Source organism: Hoplias malabaricus, chromosome 16 (assembly GCF_029633855.1).
Source record: "Hoplias malabaricus isolate fHopMal1 chromosome 16, fHopMal1.hap1, whole genome shotgun sequence".
Lineage (NCBI taxonomy): Eukaryota > Metazoa > Chordata > Actinopteri > Characiformes > Erythrinidae > Hoplias > Hoplias malabaricus.
In genome coordinates this window covers 31,809,058-31,830,091 of record NC_089815.1, presented here as the reverse complement: position 1 = coordinate 31,830,091, position 21,034 = coordinate 31,809,058, and the positions used below count along the sequence as shown (strand labels likewise).

General features: G+C 44.6%; 3 protein-coding genes across 4 annotated transcripts in view; all 3 read right to left on the bottom strand.

The window, feature by feature from the left end:
* The window catches only part of wwtr1 (WW domain containing transcription regulator 1), a 44,671-nt gene extending 35,761 nt beyond the window's left edge, over positions 1-8,910 (bottom strand). Inside the window, exon 1 of one of the 2 annotated variants that reach the window (XM_066647901.1) lies at positions 8,021-8,910. In XM_066647901.1, the coding sequence (XP_066503998.1) occupies positions 8,021-8,439 (419 nt within the window). In that variant the 5' untranslated portion in view covers positions 8,440-8,910. The remainder of the gene's footprint in view (positions 1-8,020) is intronic. The other variant, XM_066647900.1, reaches the window with a different exon arrangement.
* A 1,850-nt stretch (positions 8,911-10,760) lies between these two features.
* Positions 10,761-14,179, bottom strand: commd2 (COMM domain containing 2). Its single transcript, XM_066647672.1, has 5 exons — positions 13,737-14,179; positions 12,695-12,772; positions 12,505-12,587; positions 12,236-12,409; positions 10,761-12,135 (listed from the first exon to the last, which is right to left on the bottom strand). The coding sequence occupies exons 1-5, from the start codon at positions 13,801-13,803 to the stop codon at positions 11,938-11,940; spliced, it is 600 nt and encodes a 199-aa protein (XP_066503769.1). The 5' UTR covers positions 13,804-14,179; the 3' UTR covers positions 10,761-11,937.
* A 1,062-nt stretch (positions 14,180-15,241) lies between these two features.
* Positions 15,242-19,354, bottom strand: LOC136671406 (protein ANKUB1-like). The gene is made up of 6 exons (XM_066647070.1): positions 19,265-19,354; positions 18,663-18,806; positions 17,180-17,396; positions 16,825-16,939; positions 15,690-16,622; positions 15,242-15,386 (listed from the first exon to the last, which is right to left on the bottom strand). Exons 1-6 carry the CDS (start codon positions 19,352-19,354, stop codon positions 15,242-15,244), a joined length of 1,644 nt encoding a protein of 547 aa, XP_066503167.1.
* Positions 19,355-21,034: the final 1,680 nt, after the last annotated feature.

Below are 21,034 nucleotides of genomic sequence, written 5' to 3'. Positions count from 1 at the left end.
GAAACTTTTCACTCTCAAACAATCCACCACAAGTAAGAAGTGTAGTGTCCCGCTGCTGGGGTCAGTCTTTCCTTTACCCTGCGAACGGTCAGGTATCAAACAAACACCGACTACAGCACAAGGCCCAGAAATAACAGCCTGATTCTTTGTACCCGTGTCCGTTTGCTCTGTGGCTCTATGCGGCTTTGAACTCTCGCGCTCAGCTGTTGTGTGTAAGAGTGGCAGCTCCAGGGGCACTGTGGAGCTCAACCAGATCACTGACTTCTACATAAGGCAGGGCTATGGAACCTACACATTCTATAAACACACACACACACACACTGGAGTCAACAGAAGATTACACTTTAAACTAGAGAAGAGTGATTTTTTTGAAACATTTCATTGTGATGTTTCTAAACAACATTGTAATTAATAATTTATTTCAATTATTATAATTTTATACAGATCCAAATTCTAAATCTAAATCTTCTAAGAAATTCTAAATTAAAATTAAAAATCACATCCACGGATTGAAGCTTGAGGCCTAAACATAGAGATTGTCATTGGTCATGGTTGTGATGTCACAGCATTAGTTTGTTTCTGATATGTTCATGCAAGAGGAACACACACACACACACACACACAGGACAGAGTGCAACATAATCTCATATTCACACTCTCACTGGTGGACAGTTTCACACACTGAGTCACTCACACACACCTGTGGAAAAGTTCACACACTCACCCAGTCACTCACTCACACACACACACACACACACACACACACACACACACACACACACACACACAGCCATTCCACCTACCAGCATGTGTGTTTGGACTGTGGAAGGAAACTGGAGCACCCGGAGGAAACCCACACCTCGAGGCGAGTCCTGAACTCAGGCCCGGGACACTGCAGCTGCGAGGCGTTACACTCACGATGTTCAGTTCCAGGAAAAGATGGTCAAACAAAAGGTATCTGCGACAGTTCTGATGATCCCTTAGATCTCAGGTCACATGACGTTCCCTTCAGCTTTAACTGCCTTCATACATTTTATATCGAAAGGTAAAGCCCGGGGGCGCTTGAACAATACACAGCTGCAAAAGGGCCTCGTCTGGCAATGGCTTCCATCACTGAGGAGAAGGTCATCCAGGTCGAGCCAGAGAACCAGAGACTCACACCCATCCCAGTGACACACTGAAGAGAAATAACTCCCAGCACAAAGTTACCAAGGCCCTGAAAGAGCTCCAGGACCATAATCGGGCCAAGCCAGACTCCAGAACAAAGGCAAAGACCTTCCAGACTGGCTGCTGCCTCTTCAAACACATCTGCTCCGGCTGCTTTACAGATAGCAGACAGATTCCTTTACGATGCGCAGAAGCCTTGCAGACGTTCATTTGGACCTTCATTTTTTTGGAATTTCTATTTCTGCTCCTGCCTTTTATCCCTGGTCCATTACAGCCAGAAGATTTCTACTGACTGCATTTCAGCTTTGGTTTTCTTGCCAGTCTTTTGTGTTCCATAGAATAACAAGAAACTGAAGTCACTCGTACATTTTCTGCCTGTTGTTGCATTCAGGAATCATTCAGCTGTTACACACACGGACCAATGACCCTGACAAGGGCGGCGTACAAGCTGCGGCCCCCGGATAAGCCTTAGCCTGAGAAAGCTCACCAGGCCATGGCTTAGATTTCAACTGAATGTACTGCACTTCTTCGGCTGGGACAGGGTCTTAACGAAGTCGCAGGGAACAGAGAATTTAATCAACGGCCGAGTTACACGAGCTGCTCAAAGCTGAGCTGCGGAAAAATTAAAAAGTCATTGGAAGCCGACTACCAGGTAACACTGCAGCCAACAAGGCCAACAACAAGCCCAGTGGGCACTGTGGGACAACAGGCAGTTTATATGATTACTGTATGTCACAAGGAAGCTGATTCTCTGCAGATTGTGATAATGCAATAAAGAGTTTATTATAATTATATTATAATTACTCACATTTAGACATGATTTTAAAGGAACACTAGGTGGTATTTACACCTTAAAATGACAGCTTCAAAATCATTGTGATGCTTCACTGATCTGTAATATGGAGAATAGAACCTCTGGTCAGTGCTACTCTGGGCTCAGCACTGCAGAAACTGCACTATGTACCTTGTGGAGGAGGGTAGGAAAGGGTTGCTGTTGGAATTATTGGAATATATTCAATTCGTGATTAGGTGGGTCCATGGATGCCGAACCCTGTCATACTGAGGGCCACCTCAGCATCATCCTCACACACACACACACTCTACACCCAGAGCAAGAGTTAAAAACAAGACTTGTTAATAAATAGTTTGCAGTAGCGCAAAGACCGTGCACTGTACATCAAAGAGAGTATGTTACATCACACGCTCACAAACCTGCTCCTCCATCCATTCACAATGACATCAGAGAGGGAGCTCCCTGCTCAGGTGCACACCTCTGTCATGTGAACACACAGCTCTGGTGTGAAGGCAGACACAGGTCCACAAACACTTCTAGAATATTAGTTTAATTCTTATCAATGCTCTGGTGGATCATATTCTTCCAATATTAAGTTACACTTACTGCGGAGGGAGGAACTGAGGAGTAAATCTGACTGCTTTGACTGGCCCCTTCATATTTTAATATTCACACAAAGTAAATGGAAGATAAGGACAAAAATGGAGAGTTTTTGGAGCAACCTTAACTCAGAAGAACAATCCACAAAGCCCAATGGAAACTTGGCAAGTGCAGATAATGATCGTAACATACTAAACTCAAAGGCGGCGGCACAGAAAAGCACTCCTCAGCTGTGTGTAATAAAGGGAAAGAAGTGTTTACCGGGCATTTGTCTTGGGCAGAAGTATAAAGAAGTAAGAGAACAGCCTCAAAGAATCCGAGCTTTCCGAGGCATTAAGAAGACGTTTAATTAAAGACTGCACCAGCTTGAAAGAGCTCTGAAATATTCAACCCCTCACAGTCCTCTTTCTTCACTCTGTGTGTGTGTGTGTGTGTTGGCTGCCTGAATCTCTTGCCTCTCTGAATGGAGAGGCTGTAATTTCTGATTTCCTCTTCGCCACTAACACAGCTGCTGCTTCACTGCCGTGATTTTAATAACTCTTATTACTTTCGGTTAAGTCCGTGTTACGGTAAGAAGCACACCTCTCCTTAAAGCCAGTTCAGGCCTGTCGCGATAATTACATAATCACCTCATTGCAATTATTTAAGCTGGCCGCAGTATCGTCCAAATATTCCCATGTTTACCATGCAACAGAAGTGGAACTGGTAATGTATTTGACTGAAGCTAATTGATGTAAATGAACACATTTAAATGTGGACATGCCCTGCGTTTTACAAAAACAAAAAACCCCAAAAGTCTCAGTCGAAAGTCGAAGTGAGCAATGTTTGTGTATTTGATGTTGGTCCGTAATGAGCAGTAATGCCTCTAGAGGGCAGTCGTGAGTACTGCTGGTTTATTTAAGGTAAGTCTTCAGGTGGAACGTATGGGCAGCTCCAGATGTGAACGCCTAAATGGCCACTTTCATGTCTTGATTGTGACAGGACTGAGCTGTTCATTTCTGGAGCTCTGGACCTCCAACAGCTGGGAGTCCTCCGACAGCTTTGGTTAAAAGGATCTGACAGGGTTTGTCCAGAACCAAAACAGGTTTGAGCTGCTGTGGATGAGAACGACAGATTTGCAGTTTGCACACACTCTCTTTAAGCTTGAGGGAGGTGTGTGTGTCTGTGTGTGTGTGACTGGAGGAGGTGTAGGTGTTTAAATCCATCAGAGAGAGGAAAGACTAGTTCTATCACTCAGAGTCCAACATCCTGTGGTTAAAAGGGTAGTGTTGTATTATCATTCCTCAAACTCTTCAGGTATTGTTGCAGGAAATAAGATCACAAATGACTGTGTGATAATCTTTGGTCAATGTTTAAGCTCTGGATAGACAGCAGGAAGCAAGAAGGAATAATACGTTTTGCAAAATCTGAAAACTTCAGTTACCATTTTATCATAAATGGACCAATAGGATTGGCTCAGAAAAACATCTTGTCGCATTACCTTCCGTTACAACTTAATAATCCTTTTCCCTTCTCTTTAAAGTAATCATTCATTCATTCATTGTCTGTAGTCCTTATCCAGTTCAGGGTGGCAGTGGATCCGGAGCCTACCCGGAATCACTGGGCACAAGGCAGGAACACACCCTGGAGGGGGCGCCAATCCTTCACAGGGCAACACACACTCACACCTACAGACACTTTTGAGTCGCCAATCCACCTACCGGCATATGTTTTTGGAGCGTGGGAGGAAACCGGAGCACCCGGAGGAAACCCACGCAGACACAGGGTGAACACACCACACTCCTCACAGACAGTCACCCGGAGGAAACCCACGCAGACACAGGGTGAACACACCACACTCCTCACAGACAGTCACCCGGAGGAAACCCACGCAGACACAGGGAGAACACACCACACTCCTCACAGACAGTCACCCGGAGGAAACCCACGCAGACACAGGGTGAACACACCACACTCCTCACAGACAGTCACCCGGAGGAAACCCACGCAGACACAGGGAGAACACACCACACTCCTCACAGACAGTCACCCGGAGGAAACCCACGCAGACACAGGGAGAACACACCACACTCCTCACAGACAGTCACCCGGAGCGGGACTCTAACCCACAACCTCCAGGACCCTGGAGCTGTGACAGAGACACTACCTAAAGTAAGCATTTTTTTATTGCCTATGATGTTACTATCCACTGCTATGAATTTAGGAAAATAAAACATTCAAGGCCACTAAAGCCATAACCTACATCTAATTGCTTCAATAAAGTGAACAGAAATTTATAAAGACAGCTGCTTTAACACTAACGTAACGTCCCGGGCGTAAGTAATAACACGGAACATGGTCTCAGTACCAGGAAGACCTTTATTTCTGGTATTAACAGGTTTCCTTTCAAAACAAAGAAACAAACTATGGGCTTCCAAGATGCAACAGGGCCCTGAGTGAAGGAGTAATTACAGATGACAGGAAGACTTTTGTTTTGCTGTTTAATTACAGGGTGGAGGGAGACCCGGCACTGCAGCTTTGTTGATGGTGGAGGTGCTAAATGAATGTGTGGCAGGCACTGACATGTTCGCTTTAAATGTAGCAAGGCTGTTAGAAGAGAAGAGAAGAGAAGAGAAGAGAAGAGAGAACAAAAAGAGATCTTCTGAAATTACACCAAAGAGAAATGACTGTATTACTTTTTTTATGGTCACTTTAAAAGAATTAAAAAACAGTGTATCGTAGATAACACTAGCCACCTACCCATAATTCCTACTGTTCTCTACTGCAGTTAAATTCAGTTCAAATCAGTTATTTCATTACAATCACTAAAAAAATCATAATTTTAATACAGAATAGTCCTACATTTACAGTGACAAAAAATAAAGACGTGTTTTATATGTTATTGCGTCTGTAACTCTATCTTTTGTCATTTGCATGTATTTAAAAAAGCTAACGTTTAAATAAATAATGAACAAAGAGAAACAGCCTCATTTATTACATCAAAAAAGGCTCGTCTGAGCACTGGCCCTTATCTTCAGGAGACGCTCACCGCCTGAACGTCATTTAACAACATCCTCTCTGACCGCACAGGCCTCTCTCACTGCAGGCCGTGTCACCGAAGAGTTAAAGGCTCAGGATTCCTATACTCTAAACTATGCTGGATCCCTGTGGATTCAGGGTGCAGGGGTAAAATGGAAAATGAACCACATATTTAAAACAAATGGTCATGGAGAATTATAATCTGATGCTATAAATTAAATAAAGTAAACACATGAAGACTGCTGCAGACCTCCAGTCCAGACACCAGCAGAGCAGAAATGGGAATCCACAGAGCAGCTGTTTTAACACTAATACGGGATACATGCGGCAGCAAGGGTTTGTCAGATGACAGCGTCCTAATCTGGCTCTTTTGTCACCGCAGTGTGTTGTAGGAGGAGGTTCTCAGTTTACAAACCCTGACCCAACAGTGGACACCCCACCGAGCTGAACACAGCCTTTAGTTACTTATCAACTCTCCCTCAGCCGAGATAACCACTGCGTCCCCAGGGCTGGAGAAGAACGGATCTGCTGTGATTTGCTTATCCCCCCTCATTCCTGTCGAGAACAGACTAAAAAAGCTCATTAACATTGACATGGACCGGGGTGGGGTGGGGTGGGGGGGCGGGGGGTACATGTTAGCGAGATCCCTGCAAAGATATGTTTACCAACCTCCTTATCACAGAAAGAAAAAGTCCTGAGTCATTGTTCTTACTGCCAAAGGTGTTTTCAACTTCACTTAACTACAACCCCCTACGTACAGGGGCCACCTCCTGCCTGTACCCCTGGGTCCACACCTCCTTACTGCAGATAAAAATGAAACTGAAGCTCGGACAAAGCAATGCCAATTTACAAACGGACCTTAAAGGAGACGTATTCACCTCCTTTTCAACAAGGGGACATAGTTCTGGGTCCTGGGCAAAACCCCACGAGCCCCACAGCAGCGTTCCTCCACTGTTCCTTTAAATGATAATGAGCCGCTCGCTGTTCACCCCGACCCCGAGCGCACAGCAGTGAGGAGCGAGGAGCAGAAGCTCTGGTTTTTAGCCGTTTTCACTCTGTTCTCTTTCTTCTACAGCCCAGTCCTGTTATTTGTCCATGTTCGCATCTGTTTTAATCCATCTTTACACTCTCACATAAACACAAGCAGCCCACAAAATATGGACAGGGCAGTCTTGTTTGACAGTGTGTGGGCTGGTGGGCTCCAGAAGCCTAAATTAAAGTGCACATGCACTGCACAACTGATTTATATCACGACTGAATCACTACAGATGGCAAATACCTGTAACACATCTGTCCTGGAATAGCATGATGTCATGTGACGTAGTTAGTGGTGTTTTTCTTCCTGTGGAGTAGCAGAGGATATGAACGTCCTTCCTTTAGAGGCAGCTGAATCTTAAAAGGGTACCGAAATATTACCTTCTTTGCACTATTTGCAGCAGTTGTGAACCAGTCCACGGTCTCACCCTTAACTTCACCGCTCTGTTTCCCAGTAACACTGCAGTAGAGAGCGCTGCCGAGCTCCTGTCTGACAAACTTCGAAACTAATGAACTTCAACATAACGATCAGGACATATCCCCTTTTTCCTGAAAGTACTCCTGAGCTGCCTTAACTCACTCAGTGTTTCTGAGCTGCTGTAAATCTATTAAATCTGTCCCCCGTTAGTCACTACCTTACAGGACTTCACTGTAATAAACAAACTAATTCATTCATGAGTTAACAGTGACACTTGAGAAGGTTTGAATAAACTGCTGTAACTCAAAAACAACTAAAAAGTAATGAACTTTCCCATTTAAAACCAATGCTACGACACTGAGAAACTTACGCACTACACTCTCCCATTAAAATCAATAATAAACACTGGGAAACAGCTCCGGAACCGAGGTTACTCTAATACACTCTCTTACAAAGCACTAATGAGCAAATAAACCTTCTCATGAACAGCTCAGCACACTTCTACAATACTATAATTACAGCAATAATACAACATTTAAACAGTAACTCTAATAATTGATCTAGTATTATTACAACACTGACACACTTTAGAAAGTGCTTTTAAACTGCTTTAACTTTAATAAACAGATTAGTGAACCAGGGACATCAGTGCTGAGGATGACCTGAAGTGAGCTGCTGTTCCTGTGACAGAATAATGGAGTAAAGTAATGTCCTGTTAAAATACTACACCGACACAGAACAACAGCGTGAGGAAAATAACACACCACTGAAACAGTAAGTGGAGAAAAGGCATATCAACTCCTGGAGGGCTGTTAAAACAGTGATATCAGAGCTGCTCTAACTTTAATGAACTATAAACTAATGAACGTTCCCTTTAAAACCAAGTCTCGGACACTGGAGAAAGTGATTCTGAGCCGCTGTAACTCTAATAAACGTATAAACAGGTGATGTAGTAATGTTCCCCACTGAAAGAGAAAACGGAGACCTACTTGAGGAAGTATTTCTGTCCGTTGGCGGTGAAGGCCATCTCCCAGCCCGGGGGCAGCGGCAGCTCCTCGGCCACATCGAAGGACTGGTGGCGGATGTGGACGTGGTGGGGTGCCCCCGGAGCCCCCGGTCCTCCCGCGGTCCCGGGCCCCAGCTGCAGGCTCGCCGGGGACGAGTGCGAGCGCACGTGCTGCGCCGTGAGCCGCCCCGCTCCGCTGCTGGAGTCCGTGCTGGACTGGCGCGAGTGGGAGCCCGAGTCCGGTTCGCGGAAGAACGACTCGGGCAGGTGTTTCTTCCTCCAGGAGCTCGGGCGCGGGTTGATCACCGCGTTGAAGAGCGCCTCGAGGTCCGTGTCCGGGTCTTTGGCGACATGGATGACCTGCTGCCCTGGGAGAGGCTGCACCGGAGGGTTCCCGCTCATCTCGGAGCACGGCACGGGTCAGAACTCCCGGAGAACTGGGCTGAAATGTACAGTAGGCGACACACCGGCCCGGGAGCTTTCCTGGATCTTTTGGCTACTGTTATGGACCTCGGAGAGTTAACACAGGGCTGAGGGATGTCTGTTCATCTCCCAGACGCTGGGGTGAGAACCCGTCAAAACACGCTCAGCCAAGGAACTGAGAACGAAGACCAGGCCTGTGATTCTCCCCAGTTCAGCCCCGCAGTGCGTCCCCTCTCTCTTTTAATCTGAGCTCAAAACATGTCCCTCTCTTGATCTGAGCGAGAAACCTTTAAACTTTCAAGGTTATTATTACCCCCTGCTCCCTGTCTGTCTTTCCTTTTTTTCCTTTTCCTTCTCCTCTCTCTCTCTCTCTTTCTGTCTCTCTCTCGCTATCTCTCCCTTTCTCTATCTCCTCTCTCTCTCTCTCTCTCTCCGCTGCTCCTCAGAAACTTCGTAAACTCCAAACTTTTTTCCCACAGCGCCTGTGTCAACACGTCATCATGAATATTAACAAGGTCACGCCCCGTGCTCATTACCATACCGCCACAGATCTAACCAATCAGCGACGGGGTGGATTATCCGGGTCCGGACCAAAACAACAGGCCAGAGAACAGGCAGCCATTTCAGAAACTTTCTCCACAGAGAAAATGGACTGTAAAGAAAAAAAAAATCAATTACTTTCAGGGCAGTAATCCCCAGGATTTTTTTACTCTTTAAAACATATAAAAGTAGGTATTGCATAATTAGAAAAACAAAAACATACTATAGAAGTAATGCGTATATTACATTTGTTTTGTAAATACACGTACAACATTAAATACAGCCTAACATTCCTTTTAGGAATTAAAAAAATATCTTCCAGTTTTCAATGTTTTAAATCCCCTCTCATATGAAAATCCAGTGTTAGCCTGCGTATGTGGTGTTGTTGCTCAATGAAATGATTAGTCCACGCCACGGATGAGCATTTCCCATTCAGTGTTCCAAAGACAGTCTCAGAAACATGGATTCACACAGCCAGGGTTTCCTACATCACACATCTAAGGAACCAATCCTGTCAACCCATGGGGCAGGGCGTTCTAGCTTCAGGCAAGAGATGGAGCTGTGGGTGGAGATAAGGCCACGTGTTAACGAACGTGAAGGTGTAGGACAGCTTTAAAAACTACTTTTAAGGTATTATTTTCTTCATAACTATCTTATTCTTAACATGAGGGGGTTTAGAATTTAACTGATGACCTTAGCTGGACTTTAAACAAAAGATTCCTAATAAAGGCTTACAACAGGCTAATGATAAAGGACTCTTATCTAGACAGTGTAGTTTATTTTCCACTATTAGACTTGATAAAAAAGTGTGTGCAGTGGGTGCTCTTTAACGTAATCTAATTCACTCATTATAACAAACCTTTGGACATATTTTCTAAATGCGTTCACAGGAACAGTTGACCTGAGCTGAGTTAATGCTGGGCCACAACAGTCAAGTGGCTCTGTTTTTAGACACACAGCTGCTGGTGCTGCACTCCTCCGGTAGAAACCTCACACTGACCACAACACACACCACAGACCGAGATCAAAATCCAAGCCTTGTTTTATCAACTGTGTGTCCACAAATATGTAGACACTCCTTATATCTCAGCTACAATAAGATTGTACACTCACCGAGTACCGCTTGTTTGTTCTCTGTTGAAAACCATGACACTATGATGTACTCTGGTGCAGCTGCACATGAGCTTAAGGTCACCACGCTGAGTGCCAGGCTGCGGGGTACAGAGCCCACACCTTTGGTCTGTGGAGTAGTAAAACTGCATTTTCTGGAGCGATGGAGCTCTTTCTCAGAGGAAACACAGTCCCCATCAATGCCCCTCATTTCACAGTAAATGTTGTAAAGGATGCATTTAAATGTCTTTTACACTTGATCACCTAAAGTACTTGCACCTGTGAAACCAGATTAAATCATATCCACATTCCACTTACTCCTGCACCCAGAACACCTGAAGACTGGAGTGGACTCAAGAAGCAATGAACCTCAGTGAAAGTGCAGTGTCATTTTACATACCTTTGTTAGAGCGTAAGTAATAGCTGCTGAACTCCTGAAGACGAAAAAAATCCCCATGCAAGGGCTGTTATTTAAGACTGGAGAACGATTAGTGCATTAATCATTATTCTCATTTCCCTGAGGTCAGCTGAGAGGTAACTAAACCCCGTTAAAACAAAACTAAAATACAATATGTTCCTGATCTTAAAAGGAACACAATTAGAGTTTCCACAAGATTCCACACAAGGACAAGGAGAATAAATCTGGAAAATACAATAATTCAATCCTTTATTCATAAAACTGTGAGATTACAGCAAGTTGCTCTGTGTTAAGGGCTGAGAAAATGAAGCGTTTTTGAAAATAAGTTAGAATATGAACAGAAAAAGGAATTTCCCAACAGATCTAAACCTTCTTCTTCTTCTTCTTCTTCTCCAAGTGCATTGCTCTAGTTCACATGAGCACAGGCCTATTTACATACAAACTGTGGGCTATTAAACAAAGCAGGATTGCTCAGTTAGCCAGATAACTTTGGCCAAAAGCTGAGGACCGCCAATAGGAATGTTCCTGGACAGCCGTGACCTTGGGCTCGAGTTATTTGGCTAAACAGCGAAAGCCTGCTTTGTGGAATATGCCGCAACAACGTTCTGGAAACTGTTCTGAAAGAAAAATGTTGAAATATTAGGAATATTAGCACTAATATGTAATATTAATTACATAAATCAAAATAAGGCACAAATAAACAAACTTTACATTTAATGTGACTCCTTTCAGAACTCAAACAGCAGCCATTTTTATGTCAAAGTCTTTAATAGAAAATATAAACATTGGGTTTTTTTTGTTCTGAGTATAACACGAGTTTCTAGCTTCCACTGATGCATACACACTACGTCACACACTTCCCTGTTAATCCATCGCCACCGACTTTACTGTTCAACTCAGGAGCTCAGAGCAAGGAAAGCACCAAGTGCGGTGCAGAGATACACTACATGTCCAAATGTTTGTATAAACCCCTTACAGTTACTGCATTCTACTATTTTAAAAAGTGCCCCATTAGTGGACACAAGCGTTCAAAACACTGACAAATAGAATGAGATCATCTAGAGCAGCTATACATAAGCCTAAAGTCACCATACTCAAAGCCAAACTTGGGCGAGGGGCTATGAAGCACTCCCTAAAAATGGGTGGTTGAGTACTCGGTGCCAAAACTAATCGTCCAACATCTGTCCTGCCGTCACTAGAACCTCATTGCCTCACAGAAATGTTCTAACATCAAGGTTCAAGCTTTCCCAAAAGAGTAGACTCCGTTACTACAACAAAAGATCGCATAAACACTGTTCATTTCAGGAGAGATGTCAGAGGAGGTGTCCACAAACATTTGGACATATAGTGTAGTTGGGAGACATTGTGCACCATCTAGTGGCCTCTTTCTTCAATGCCTCTGCTCAATGTTATTTAATGTTCCGGAGGATCCTGCGGCAGTGGTTGCTCTTGACCTCGGCGAGAGCTCGCTCCAGCTCCTGGATCAGATGCAGCAGCGTGGCGGGGTCTGTCTGCAGCACACGAGCACTCCGCTCTCCTCCCCTCTCCAAATGGAGCTTCAGGCTCACGGTGGGCTTCACCTGTTGTCTGAGAGCCCTGCTAGCCAGCTACAAAAGAGATTCAATTACACATACACATTAGTGACAAACACAGCCTCTTTCTACCAGAATGGCTCCGTTAGAAACATCAGGGAGCACGGAGGTCTACCTGCACGTCCAGCCTCCACTCGAGGTTGTGATAATGAGGCAGAGATGGCGCGAGCTCGCTCAGAATCTGTCGTATCTCTTTTCTGTTTTCCAAATACAGCTGGAGAAGGAGTTTATTAAGCTCCTCAGAAAAACCCAACACCAGCACAGAGTCCTGGAAATCCAACTCAGAGATCTGTGGAGACATTCACGTGAGAGGTGAAAGCACAAATACATGTGTCATCACAGAGATTGGCAAAATTAAACACTGTAATTTGTCAAAACACCAACCATAAGCTTTGAACTTTCAGTCAGAAGATACATCAGCCCTTCAACTCCATGCTGAACAGTCTCTGAAGGAACATTCAGTTTTCCTACAAAAAGGTATCAATAAGAGGGTTAGGCCACGAACGATCTGGTCAGCACTGGCTACTGGCAACTACACTGGTCAACACTAGAAAACACCAGCCGCTTCACTTACTCGCTGCTCCTTCATAAATTTTAGGGTTTGAGCCCTTCTTCAGAAACTCCACAGCAATTCTTCCAAATTCACTAACAACTGTAAAAGTGACATTACATCAAAGAGCAGTGATATTAACGCCACATCATAGTTTCTGAACACACTCAACTGATTGTAGACTCTTGGAGGGACACTATCGAGCATGGTCTGCTCTCACACCTGATACAACATGTCTGTTACTTGCTAGGTTTAATGGGTTTGTTTTATCAGGGATATCTCCAAACGTTGCTAGATACCGGCCCTCCATGCTGGGATATGTGCACCCCTGCTGGAGTCCACCTGTTCCACGTTTGCCCCTTTCATCCTGTTCTTCGATATTCAACCCACAGCAGGTCTGATTTGGGCAGTGGATCATTCTCAGAGCTGCAGTGACACTGATGTGAGGTGTGTTTGTGTGTGTTGTGCTGTTATGAATGGATCGGACACAACAGTAGTGCTGTTAGAGTTTTTAAACCCGTCAGTAAACATCCAGCCGACAGCGACAGATGAGCTACTGTCTCTGACTCTACATCTACAAGGTGGACCAACGAGGGAGGAGTGTCTCACAGAGTGGACAGAGAGTGGACACAGGGTTTAAAAACTCCAGCAGCACTGCTGTGTCTGATCCACTCTACACCAGCACAACACACACTAACACACCACCACCACGTCAGTGTCACTGCAGCGCTGAGAATGATCCACCACCACATCACACCTGCTCTGTGGGGGTCCTGAGCAGTAAAAAAAAAAAAACAGAAGGAACGGGGCTAATAAAGTAAACTGGGCAACAGTTGGATTATAGGCTTTAATTGTAGAAATACAAAGTGCTCCTGTATTCTTTAGAGAGCCGATGAAATGTGCAGTGAATGCAGAAACAAAGAGGTCAGACACTTGTATTCTCATGGAATACGTGGTAAAACATTTTAAAAACATTATGGAATATTCTAAATCTGAGGCCATAAATACACAGCATTTGAGTCTAAACTGTTAAACCTTAACTAAATCATCTAAATCACACACTCACCCGCAGGGTCCACCTCGGGTAAGAAGCTCAAATGCTCCTTGTGCTCGTCCGATAAAACTAATAACATCTTTAAGACGCCGAATAACACAATATCGGCGATTATTACTAAAACCTAAATATATAATGACAAACGAACACAAGCAGAATGTTTACAGTAGCCTTCAACAGTTCCCCATCAGAGTGTGCAGTGTCTCTGTCCCAAACAGCCCTTCAAACCCTAAACAGAGCACACCGTAGGTCATGAAAAAACGGTTCCAGGATCCGAATGTTGGGTTATGTCATTAATGTAACGGCACTTATGTTTAAAATCAATCTCTGAGTGCACTATTTTGGTGCACAATCCAGGATTTCAGTCCGATAAAGTGTCCAACAAAGGGAGCCAATAGCCATTTGGAACGCGCCCACTATGTCACATGATCAAGCAGCACACTAAACGGAGTCCGACTAGAGACAAATGGAGAGCGCCATAGTTCTGCTCTGAAACTACAACATTTATCCACTTTTTAGGTCACTACATCTGCGTTTCAGCATAATGTGAATAAATAACTTTACATTTCTTTAACAAGTTTAGCTAAAAGTGATGTACAAACAAAAAAAATTACATTTGTTTTTGTACATACAAGATATATATATATGTAGTATACATATAGTTTGTAAATTCAGCTACTTCAATATGCACTCATTGTAGACAAAGCTTTAGCTCTGCAAATAATTTGTCCTTAATGTGTAATGGAGCAGCCGCTCACAAATTTAAAATCATTATGCTCAATGCTAGGGTGACCAGATCTGAGATGGTGAAAAAGAAGGCACGTTTTGGGGGGGTGGTGAGCTTTTGGGTCCTTTACACCTTTATTTGCTACACATGGGAAAACATGGGAATTTCTTTTTTAATTCATCCGAGAACTTACATTTCCGTTTCGGCACAGCTGCTCGAGCTGAGGGTAGGTACATGAGCTTTGCCTGACGTAAACAAGGACTACTGACGTGCAGACTGACCAATTAAATGTTTACAGAGAAGGTTATCGACCAATAACGGTAGCTCTACAGTCAGACCGTCCAATCAGAAGATTTTAGGCTACTTCACCACGCCCCCTTCTCACTCAAGCGAACCAATCGGAGTAGGGGAGGGCGGGACTAGTTTGTGAACGAAACTTCTCGAAGTTCTATGTAAGCTCTAGAAAAACAAAATGCCGGACGTTTGTGAAATTCCACCGGACATTTTTTAAAGTCTAAAAAAGAGGAAATGTCCGGGTAAAAGAGGACGTCTGGTCACCCTACCCAATGCACAATGTCAGAAGGAGACAATAATAATAATAATAATAATAATAATAATAATAATACATTGTTTCTCCAGTGAGATTTTCTGGTTAAAGAACAATGAAAATATCCTTTGTGATGCCTTTTAGACAAAGGTGAAAGGAGCTGTTGAAAGACCATGGGCTTGAGGCAGATTCATGATTGAATACAGGTTTGCATCAAGTTTCAAAGTTATCTTCGAGTGTCCATCAAAGTGCGTCTTCATATTTGTCCCTGGAAGATCTGTACATGCATTTGGTCCAGTTGACATTCTTATAGGAATTTTGGACACTCCTTCTGGCCAGTGTCTGTGCCACTCGGAACTGCTGTAGCCAGGGCTTCTCCACAAAGGCACTGTGGGATAAAACTTAAAGTTACTTACTTAGAGTTACTTAAAGTCACTAATGCTCTGTCAGAGCGATGTAATCTGGAACTAAACATGTTCCTGAATAAACTTTTTGAAACATGTCAAATTTGGAATACGTGTGTGCAAACAACAAAATGTTAAAATAGAGTATTTTATCTGTTATGGTCTGCGTTTCTCTGTCCCAAAGTGGACAAACTGCTAGAGCTCATGGTTTACCTGTTGATGTTTTGTGGATAATAAGTTTGAGATGGATTTAGAATGGAATTTTACGAGTGTAATTTATTACGAACCTGGCAATGGCCAAGCAGTAAACTGCGTTCTCTTTGGGAGTGCGTCCACAGAGTCGTGTGAAGGACTCCAGTGATGCAGAGAGTACTTTACATGAGTTGGGACCAGAGTTAATGAAGAGAGGCTTGGCACTGGTGTCCTGGGAGGAGTGGGGCTGTAGTACAGTGCTCCTATTTGCTCTGATTCTCTGATTAGTATTTTCAGCAACAAGGATTTCCTTTTCTGTTTTCCTTCCATGTTCGTTATTCCTCTCATTTCCTCCCTGTCTCCTTTTGTTTGTGGAGGGAGGAAGCAGCTGCGGCAGTGGTGCTGAGATACTCTGGGACCGCAGTGCAGCAGGGTGACGTGATGGACAAGATGGGTCTGTGGTCAGCGATGTCGCGGCTTGGAAACTACAGGATGAGTCTGTGACCCTTTTGCGTGCCATGGGCTTTGTGAACATCCTGGAGAAGCCATCAACCAGTAAAGTGTCTCCAATTCTGCTCCTGAATGGAGCTCTGTTTGCTTGGACTCGTGGATGAGATCTTCTCTTAGCCCTGAGGGTCCAGTTCTTGATCTGAACGTAGAGCCACAGTGGTAAAACAAAACCAGGGAAGGTCACCACTGAGTACAGTTTAGAGATCAGATACTCTACACACTCTTTGTGTCGGGATCGAACAGCAATCTGGAGCAGGTTTCGTCTGAAGGGATCCTGATATGCCAGGTTTTGAACACTCAAGCTGAGGAACATCTTCAAAACAAGAAGCTGGCCAGCTTCTACAGCACCACATAGGGGAGATTTTAAAGCATCCAGGTGGTCCGTCTCCAAACACCAAACACGATAAGGGTGCACTCCTACAGGCTCCTGCGCTTGTGTGCCGTTATCTAAGAGCCAGCTTGACATTTCAAGGTGTCCATGAGTGGCGGCCACGTAGAGAGCCACACGTTTCTGGAATCTAGAGCAGAGTGAGTGATTGTGTGAGTGGGGTCTTTGGATGCTACGTTTTACTGTAAGCTTTTATTCATTTAGGCTTATGACATATTACATAAACCCACTTCATAATTCATTCATCTCATCATAGCTGCTTTATTCAACCCAGGAACTGAACTTGTGTCTGAAATCAGGGTCTGAAATGTATATCTGAAATTACGTCAGACCTCTGAACATTCTTTTCCTCAGAAAAATGTCTCAGGACTCTGTGTTTGTGTCCTTGGAAGCAGCCTCTCAGGAACTCGGTCCAGCCATCCCAAGTGTCTAAGAGAAGTGTATCTCCTACCACACAGAAAGATACAAATAAAGTTAACTAGCAATTCTAGAAAACTCTCAGTTAAAGCTGTCGTTTATAAGAATTTGGCCCCCTCTGGTGGAAATGTGTAATTGCATGTGGAAGAACATCATGTAACGTGGATCGTGCTTCAGATTCCTCCCCCTCTGTTTACCCACAAGACTCACAGCTTACATACTGCAGCTTTAAAGTACAAATACAGACACAGTGTGAATGGCATAACCTACCAGCTTCAACCATGTAATCACTGAGCAGGTTACAGTCATAGAGCTCAGTGCCGCTCTGAGTGGACAGTCTGAAGGCACTGACCGGAAGGCCGAGCTGTCTGGACACTGAAGATCTCAGTCTGGAGACAGATGACTTGAGCAGGGTGACTGTCCCCATTATAGGCAGTGTCTCCTTGGACACAGAACTGAACACATGGAGCAGAGCCTTCTTCACCTCCTGCAAAGTACAAAGTGCCCATCAAAGTTCTCAAATTCAGCCCAAACCTCACAGTAAATCTGATCTTGGGGAACATTCTGCCTCCTATTTCTTAATGGACAGGGTTTTTTATGTAAGATGATATGGGCAAGCGCTTGGCTCAGCATTCTTGTACTGGGACACATGCCACTTAATATGGGTCCAGATGTATCAACAGTTGTCTAATCTGTAGATATCCTGCCCTCGTGTGGCCATATCTGGTATAACAGCCCAACATATATTTGTTTAGTGTTTAATCTGAGTATTTTGTGGCATTCTGTGACGAGAGCTTTATTAAGGTCAGTTACTGAAGGTCAGGTCATCACTAGGGTGTCGTATTGAGCTCCATCACTCCAGAGAATGCAGTACCATTGGCCCCAGCCCAGTGCTGAAAGCTTCATACTCCTCTAGTGCATGCTTGGCATTAAGCGTGTGTGTGCAGCTGCTCCAGGGCGTCCCATTGCAATTCATGCTTTTCTACAAAGAGTTTATAAGTTGTGGGTGTAAAATTGTGATGCAAACTTCACTGCAGTAAAGTGAACACAACTGGACGAATGGTGTATAAGCCACTGGTGAAAATGAGTGAGACGTGTAAAAAACAGGGACATCTTCTCCACATAATCCTGCTAAATGTGGCTGCATTCTTGTCTCAGCCCTTGACAGCCAGGGACAGACAGACAGACAGTAAAATGAAATCGAGGCCTTTGTAGAAGCAAATAAAACAGGAGCCTGTCAGTGTAATCACAGGGTGTCGAGCTCATTTACCTACATCACGTCTACACATGTATAGCATCCTAATGTCATTGTATGAGGGAGTGTGGTAAGCAGACACAGTTTGGCATGTTGATTTATGCTCATCATGAGCAGAAAGGTCACCATGTCCAGTGCCAACATCCGCACGAGGGATTTAAAGCCCCTAAGCTTTGAGCTGTGGAGCAGTAGAACACTGTTCTCTGGAATGTCCTCATCCTGTGCAATCGGGTTGAGTTAGAACAGAAATAATCATTAGAACCTGGCCTCATTAAGGTTCTCAAGGCCGAATGTTAACAGATCCAGACAGAATTGTCCTGATTTCTAGAGTAAAACCTTCACAGTAGAAGTTATAGAAGTTAGAGTAGAAGTTATTACTGCAGCAAAGAAAATAAATCCCTGTTAATTCCCTTCATTTCAGGGGGGAAACAATGTTGGAGGAGCAAGATGACCTTCCATGAACTTTGTAGGTCTGTGTTTCTCTCTGGGGCAGCTTACCTTTATGTAGCAGTGGATGGTTTTACCTGTGGAGATCCCCACATCTGCCAAACACCAGCTGTCCTCCAGGGCGGCGCCAGCGTACCTCAGCTCCAGAGAACGCTGCACCTGTTGATCATCAGAAAACTGCACACAGAAGTGAATCTGTGTGAACAAAAAAACAGATGAGGAACGCTTAACTTGCAAAGCAAGACATGATGACTTCACTATAAGTACATTCATTGTACGTGTGTGTGTGTGTGGGTTTGGGAACATGATGCTGTGGGGCCTCTAACTACTCAGACTTCAAAAATCATTTGTGTGCAGTGGGATTTGGCCGGAGCTTTACAGACCACACCATATATCTTTATTAATTCCTCACACACGATACATGTTATAAAATGTTTCTTTGTGCAGTAACACATTTCCACCAGAGAGGTCTCCACATCTCCAGATGTTACATATTGCAGTTTTAAACACAAGTGTGACCCAACCCTTTTAGCAATGCATAGCCTTTGTCTTAAATTCCTTATTAATTAATCGACTATCAACATATTACAGACCACACTGCTGTCGCTTCTATTTCCAGGAACAGTCACAGAAATATACAGACGATGAATTACCTTGACCTTCTGCTTTAAAACAGCGACTGTCTCATCCTGAGCAACGTCAAATGACTCAGAAGACCCCTCAAAGACAACGGTGACCCTCATCTTAGGATGTACCAAGCCACTCCGCTCATCTAATGAGCCACTGAAGATGGTGTGTAGAAGGCAGAAGGGGGAAGTGCTTCTCAGAGAAAGTGGGAGGGATGGGTCGAGTGCCTGGGGAAAGGTTGAGAGAAGAGGTGGTCTTTAGAGTGTTTTAATGCCAACTGCTCTACAGAATTACTGAAGGTTGCAGCACGTTTTGTGTTGGTCATGATCTAGTCCTTCACCTGTGGTATCAGGACGTTGCAAACAGGACGCTGTCGGTTGGATGTTTTTTGTCGGTGGACCATTCTCAGCCCAGCAGTGACACTGAGGGGGTTTTAAAACTCCGTCTGATCCACTCTACACCAGCACAACACACACTAACACACCACCACCACGTCAGTGTCACTGCAGCGCTGAGAATGATCCACCACCACATCACACCTGCTCTGTGGGGGTCCTGAGCGCTGAGGAACAGGGTGATATGGAGTTAACAAAGTATGTAGAGCAACAGATGTACATGTTCTGTGCACTTGTCAGGACTTTGTGTTCACTCTAACGTACCCCACCCCTAAAGCACAAAAACCTAGGCCTACTTTTAAATGTCAAAGATTTTATTAGTGTCTGAGAGAAGCAAACTTTTACAGACATTTAAAGTTTTATTGGGATAGGGCTAATTCACATATGACCTTCTCCTGCTCCTCTCCCTGGAGGCTCTTGTGAATCAGGAGGTCAGGAATGTTCCTACATTTAACAGAGAGCATAACAATCACAAATGAACAACATTTGAAGGCTTTTCTGCTTCTTGTGAGTTGTTTTATTGTGTTATATATGTGTTAATTATTATTAACACATATATAACACAGTATTATAACAGATGTATAACATAATATTATTTTATTGTGTTAATTACATTAAGGGCGGCACGGTGGCGTAGCAGGTTAGTGTCACAGCTCCAGGGACCTGGAGGTTGTGGGTTCGATTCCCGCTCCGGGTGACTGTCTTTGAGGAGTGTGGTGTGTTCTCCCTGTGTCTGCGTGGGTTTCCTCCGGGTGACTGTCTGTGAGGAGTGTGGTGTGTTCTCTCTGTGTCTGCGTGGGTTTCCTCCGCGTGACTGTCTGCGTGGTGTGTTCTCCCTGTGTCTGCGTGGGTTTCCTCCGGGTGACTGTCTGTGAGGAGTGTGGTGTGTTCTCTCTGTGTCTGCGTGGGTTTCCTCCGGGTGACTGTCTGTGAGGAGTGTGGGTTGTTCTCCCTGTGTCTGCGTGGGTTTCCTCCGGGTGACTGTCTGTGAGGAGTGTGGTGTGTTCTCTCTGTGTCTGCGTGGGTTTCCTCCGGGTGACTGTCTGTGAGGAGTGTGGTGTGTTCTCCCTGTGTCTGCGTGGGTTTCCTCCGGGTGACTGTCTGTGAGGAGTGTGGTGTGTTCTCTCTGTGTCTGCGTGGGTTTCCTCCGGGTGACTGTCTGTGAGGAGTGTGGTGTGTTCTCCCTGTGTCTGCGTGGGTTTCCTCCGGGTGACTGTCTGTGAGGAGTGTGGTGTGTTCTCTCTGTGTCTGCGTGGGTTTCCTCCGTGTGACTGTCTGTGAGGAGTGTGGTGTGTTCTCTCTGTGTCTGCGTGGGTTTCCTCCGGGTGACTGTCTGTGAGGAGTGTGGTGTGTTCTCCCTGTGTCTGCGTGGGTTTCCTCCGGGTGACTGTCTGTGAGGAG